The sequence below is a fragment of the Gossypium arboreum genome, unplaced genomic scaffold, assembly GCF_025698485.1.
Source record: "Gossypium arboreum isolate Shixiya-1 unplaced genomic scaffold, ASM2569848v2 Contig00178, whole genome shotgun sequence".
Taxonomy (NCBI): Eukaryota; Viridiplantae; Streptophyta; class Magnoliopsida; order Malvales; family Malvaceae; genus Gossypium; species Gossypium arboreum.
The window spans coordinates 270,998-276,781 of NW_026440305.1; the positions used below are offsets into that span (position 1 = coordinate 270,998).

Genomic DNA, 5,784 nt, shown 5'->3' on the forward strand with positions numbered 1-5,784 from the left:
GTTATGGATGACCGAGTGAGTTAGTTAATTTGGTAAGTTTTTGGTATGTGCCTATTTTGGCATTTGGTTGAGAATGAATGAAATGAAATGAGGTTATGAAACAAATGTTTAGATATGATTTTATTTTATAATTTGGCATGGTTTGGTATGGTTATTAAGCATGAAATTGGTTGATAATGATATGGTATGATTGATGTATGTTTTAGTTGTGAATTGGATGAGAATTTGGTATAAAATGTTTGGTTTTGATCATGTAGGGAGGACCCAAAATTAGGGTGGCAAATTGGCCTTGTAAATAGCCTATTTTTGTCCACACGGGTAAAGACACGAGTGTGTGTATCATCTATGTGTGATAGACAATTATGTTACACGACCGTGTATCCCCTGAGGAACCCTACGATTTTAAGTTAGTATGCCCTACAGTTTTGACACGGCCTAGACACACGGGCGTGTCTATCGGTCGTGTGTGGCACACGGGCTGGCACATGGGCGTGTGGTCGGCCATGTGACCCAAGTCAGTAGCCTCTCTAATTTTCATGTGGCTTGGCACACGAGCGTGTCTTGTAGCCGTGTGGGACAAGTCAGTATGTATGCCCTATTTTGCCACAGCCTAGACACACGGGCGTGTCTAATGCCGTATGAGGCACATAGCCTGTTCACACGGGCGTGTGACCTTTATAACTTTGAAAAATGTTTAAGTTTTGAAAAATTTTGTATGAGCTTGGTTTAGTCTTGACCCTATTCTAAAGCATGTTTAAGGTCTCGTAGACCTATATAAGGGGACAATTTTGAATGATTATTATATGCTTTGATTATGTTATGTTTAAGTATATATGAATGTTCCGATATGTCCGGTAACGCCTTTAACCCTAGTCCGGCGACGGATACGGGTTAGGGGTGTTGCAATAACAATCAATATGTCATACCTTTGACAATACTTTATCATCAACCAACCCTACATTAGTCCTAACATATTATTGTTTTCTTGACCACGATAATACTTTACTAGAGACGGTTTAAGAATAATCATATTAGTCTAATGGTTTTATTATTATTTACTTTAGTTTATATACAAAAATAAAAAAAATGAACATAATAATGGAAATGTCTTTTATTAAAAAAATAGAAGCAGTATGTATTACAATAATCTTGTTATTGGTCTCCAGGCACACTCTTACAAGTATATTAGGATAATGTTATAAAGGTAGAATCCATTGGTGTTCTTGAAGGGGAAGATAGGTAAGGCTTAGGAGGAATTTGCAATACTTCTACGCTTCCTTCCAACATCTCTATCACCTTACTCATTGAAGGCCTGTCTAGTGGATTTGTTTGTATGCACCACAATCCCACCAATATCATCTTCTTCGTAATCTCAGTTTCTTCTATAGTCTTAAGGCCTAATAATTGAGGTTCCATATTGCCTTGTACAACATACCCATAGATCCAATGAGGATAATATATCTCGCTAGTTTGACTTACCCCAACATTTATGTTTTTTCTTCCTCCAACCATCTCTAGAATCACCATTCCATAACTATAAACGTCAGATTTATGCGAAACACCTCCAACGTTTCTGCAAAATACTTCTGGAGCTATGTAACCAATTGTCCCTCTAGCTTCCAACATTGATACAATACTCTCTTTCATGGTACATAGTTTTGCAAGCCCAAAATCAGCGATTTTTGGGAAAAATTTATCATCTAGAAGAACATTATGAGGCTTTATGTCGAAATGCAAAATTCGAGTGTTGCAACCACAGTGCAAGTATTCAAGTCCTCGAGCTATCCCAATTGCAATTTCGAACAATTTTTCCAATGACAAGTGCTGACAGTCCTTCATGGTAGCTTCTTTGTAAATGAATCTTTCTAAAGATCCATTGGGCATGAACTCATAAATTAGAGCTCTTTTCTGACCCTCTAAACAAAATCCTAAGAGAGTAACAATGTTAACATGGGAAGTTCGACTAATACTTGCAACCTCATTGATAAATTCTTGACCATTTCCTTTGGTTGTATTGAGCACTTTCACAGCAACAAGATGGCCATCTAGTAGCTTTCCTTTGTACACACTTCCATAACCCCCTTTACCTAGTTTTTCTTTAAATGAATTTGTCATTTTCTTGACGTCTAAGTAACTGTATCTTTTGGGACATAAGGTTCCATTATTTCTTATGACAGCCTCTATATTTGTGTCATTTTTTGTGGACTTCCAATGAAAACTTGTTATTCTAATGCATGGCATCGTTCTTTTGAAATAAAGTGTGATGATGATCCAAGTGATCAACAGGCTACTTGCTCCTCCGCCAAAACCTGTCATATCATAATCATGTGAAAAAATATTATTTTTAAATATTATTTATAAAATATGTAAAATAATTGATATAAAAATTTAATGAATTTGGGGAAAAAACTGTGATATCTTAAATTGAAAAAAAAGTATTTTGATATGTTATATAATAAGGATAAATCTCAAAATTATACATTAATTTTGATTTAATGTGTAATATCATACATAAATTTTGATTTGGTGTAATTATATAATTGTAATTAAATTTTCACATAACACATTAACACTTAGAAGATTATTTTATGTGACACTATTTTGGTTAACATTACTAAACTAAAAATAAATAAGTAAAATTTAATATTTTCACATAAATTTAAATTAAATTTCTACTTGTATAATGATAAAAAGCGTGCATTTTTGTTGTTGTGAGTGTTAAAGAAATGGAGGTGTGATTACAATAATTTTGTGAGTAATATTTAGGCAAATGATTTAGGCGATTAACGAAATGCCCTTTAGAAATTTGTTATCTCAACCTTGGCATGAAAGAAATTCAAAACTAATATAATAAAAACTATTAGTAAAATAGTATATAAATATTTGAAGGATTTACTATCAGAAAAAAAATATTTGAAGTAGGTTGATTTAGTTGATTAAGTACTGGTGATAAGTACCAAAGTTAATGTCTCACTAATAGTTTCATTTGAAATACCAAAATATAAGGTCATAACTAAGGAGCACTCAGGGGCCTTGGCCCCATTAGCTAAATGGGAATTTTGCTTTCAGCCCTTGAAAAATTAAAACATTCAATTTAACACCTTTTTAACTTTTTAATATAAAAATGTTAATTATGTTAGCAAAATTTTATAATTTTATTTTTCTAAATAGTTTTATTTTCCTTGCTCCTATTATATATATAAGTCTGTATGGATATAGACTAAGTTCATGTTTGAAGCATGATCATACATGGACAACCGCAAAAAACTTTTAATATCTTATTTGAACTTGAGTTGGATTTAATTTAGGATCTCTTTTTTGTTATTTTTTATTTCTCAAAATATTTATCGGAGTGAGTACAATAATTAATTTTCCACATTTTGTAGACCCATTAAAAGCATAAATACTGAACACAATTTTAAATACTTTTTTAGTATAAGTATTTTTACTTATTTAGTTATTAAATTTATGAACTTCACCTCGGTATTTTTAAAATTCATTTTCTATTAGGTACATTTATATATTAAATAAAATAAATTTTATATGTCATAATTTGTTTATTAGAAAGTCAAGATACAAGACAAGTCATAAATATGTAAATGTAAAAACATATTTTTAAAAGAGTAAACTCTACGATAGTCACCCAATTATTAAAAATTTATTTTAGCATTTAAAATAAAAAGTTTGTAATTTATGTACTTAAGTTACATAGTTTGATCATTTTGGGTACTCTCCTTAAAATTATAAATGGTAAGTTGACATGGCAGCAAAAAAATCAATATAATGATAAATTTAGCCTCAACTTTTACCTATTATATCGATTTAGTCATAATTTTAAAAATTAACTCTCAAAATTTACAAATGTTCTCAATTTGATTCTAATTCTAAAATATACAAAGAAATATATAAAATAAATATTTTCAAAATATATATAATAATAAATTTAAATTTTATATTAATATTTATATAAATATTAAATAAATATAATTATATTAATATTAAATAAAAAATCATTGCCCTCACTGAACCTCCAAGCACTCTCCCTTTCCTTCTCCCTCTCTATTGATGCTACAACCCCTTTACATCCCACAAGTTGAGGATCTCATCCTATATCATATTCTAAACTTAAACTTAAAGTAGTATGTAAAGTTAGCAAATCCTTCATATTCTCATCTAACTCTACTAATCTAATCTAATTAGATTTTTGATAGAAATCAATAAGTTCATTGAGACAAATTTGATGAGATTTTATTTCTTTATTTCTTTAGGATGGGGTCAATCTTTGATTATAATTTGATGAGATTTTATTTATTTCTTTAGGATTGAGTCAATCGTTGATTATAAGGATTCTTCAACTCTTTCCCTATAAAGCTTCAAGTGTTGTAGGTTATATTTATTATAACTCTTTCATTGTTGAAGATATACATAAATTCTTTCATAGTTGTGTTGATTTAGATGGTGCCAGAGCCTCCTTCAATTTCTTTTGGAATTGAAGCAGACACAATTATTATTTCTATTTAACGCTTCTGTTGTAACCTTCTTCCTTGTACCACAGTCACTATTTCTGATTCCAAAAAGGGTAATTGTGGTTCTCATGAAAAAAATAATAACCCTACAATTGTTTTCCCAATACAGGAAATTCTCTAATCACCCCATAATGCCTTGATGGAACAAATTATATTAAGTGATCCCTAAATGCCAAGAATAAGATTCGTGGAAGAAAGCGTTTGGGTTTTATTTTAGGTATGAAAGTGCCACCAAAAGATAAACTTTTAAATGAGTACGAAACTTGGTAAGAAGAAAATTTCTTGGTCAAATCATGGCTTCTTGATGCAATGAAAAAGGACATCATATCATTATTCCTTCGCTTGGGCACAACAAAAGAAATATGGGATGTTGTAAAACAAACATATTCTTTTGAGCAAGATGTTTCAAAAGCATATCAACTTTATTGTGAGGTGATGTCTATTCAGCAAAATGGTGAGTCCATTATTTCTTATTTTGGAAAACTACAAAAGATTTGGCAACAACTTGATGATATTGATTATTGTTCTATTTACTATGCAACTGTTATCACAAAATAAATTGCAAAGGCTAATACACAACATGTGTATATTTTTTTGTTGGATTGGATTCTTAATTGGATAGGGTAAGAGGTCGAGTACTTGCTACTAAACTACTCCTAAATATCCAAAGTGTGTATGTTGTAGTTTGTGCAGAAGCTAATTGACAGGGAGCCATGTTTGGAGGGACAATTGGAGGAGTTGCAATGATCACCAAAAGGACCTATTCAAAAACGGATCGTAAATTTAACCATTGTAATGGCACATGTCACAAAGTGGATAAATATTTTTGGTTACATGGATATCTAGATTGGCACCCAAAAAGCAAGAAGGCACCTCAAGCATCTTTTAATAACCAAAAGGATAACATCAATTGAAAGGTTAATTTAGCCACAAGTTCTGGACTCAATTAGGAACATCCCTTACTAATAATAGTGATTGGATAATTGATTCAGGTGCAATAGATCATATAACTTGTGATAGACAAAAAATCAGCCAATTATTTAATTGTTCTATGAATATTGTCACTAATGCTAATTAAGTTTCTTCTCCAATTGTTGGTATTGGTACTATCAAATTATCTCATTCTTTTGATATAATTTTTTTATTTGTGCCATCATTAAATTGTAACCTTATTTTAGTACAAAAATTAACCAAATCTTATAATATTTCATGTATTTTTCCCCACTCACTATATTTTTCAAGACCTACACACCAAGGT

General features: G+C 30.8%; 1 protein-coding gene and 1 long non-coding RNA gene across 2 annotated transcripts; one reads left to right on the forward strand and one right to left on the reverse strand.

Moving 5' to 3' along the window:
* Positions 1-1,087: 1,087 nt before the first annotated feature.
* LOC108455334 (PR5-like receptor kinase) lies at positions 1,088-2,305 on the reverse strand. Its single transcript, XM_017753912.2, has one exon. It carries the CDS (start codon positions 2,239-2,241, stop codon positions 1,186-1,188), a length of 1,056 nt encoding a protein of 351 aa, XP_017609401.1. The 5' UTR covers positions 2,242-2,305; the 3' UTR covers positions 1,088-1,185.
* Positions 2,306-4,354: 2,049 nt separating this feature from the next.
* LOC128288274 (uncharacterized) lies at positions 4,355-5,396 on the forward strand. The gene is made up of 2 exons (XR_008278704.1): positions 4,355-4,980; positions 5,211-5,396. It is a non-coding gene; the product is annotated as an uncharacterized LOC128288274 (long non-coding RNA).
* Positions 5,397-5,784: the final 388 nt, after the last annotated feature.

What these genes read in the sequence shown, in the direction of transcription:
- LOC108455334 (XM_017753912.2), bottom strand. Translation starts at nt 2,241, where the DNA reads ATGCCATGCATTAGAATAACAAGTTTTCATTGGAAGTCCACAAAAAAT.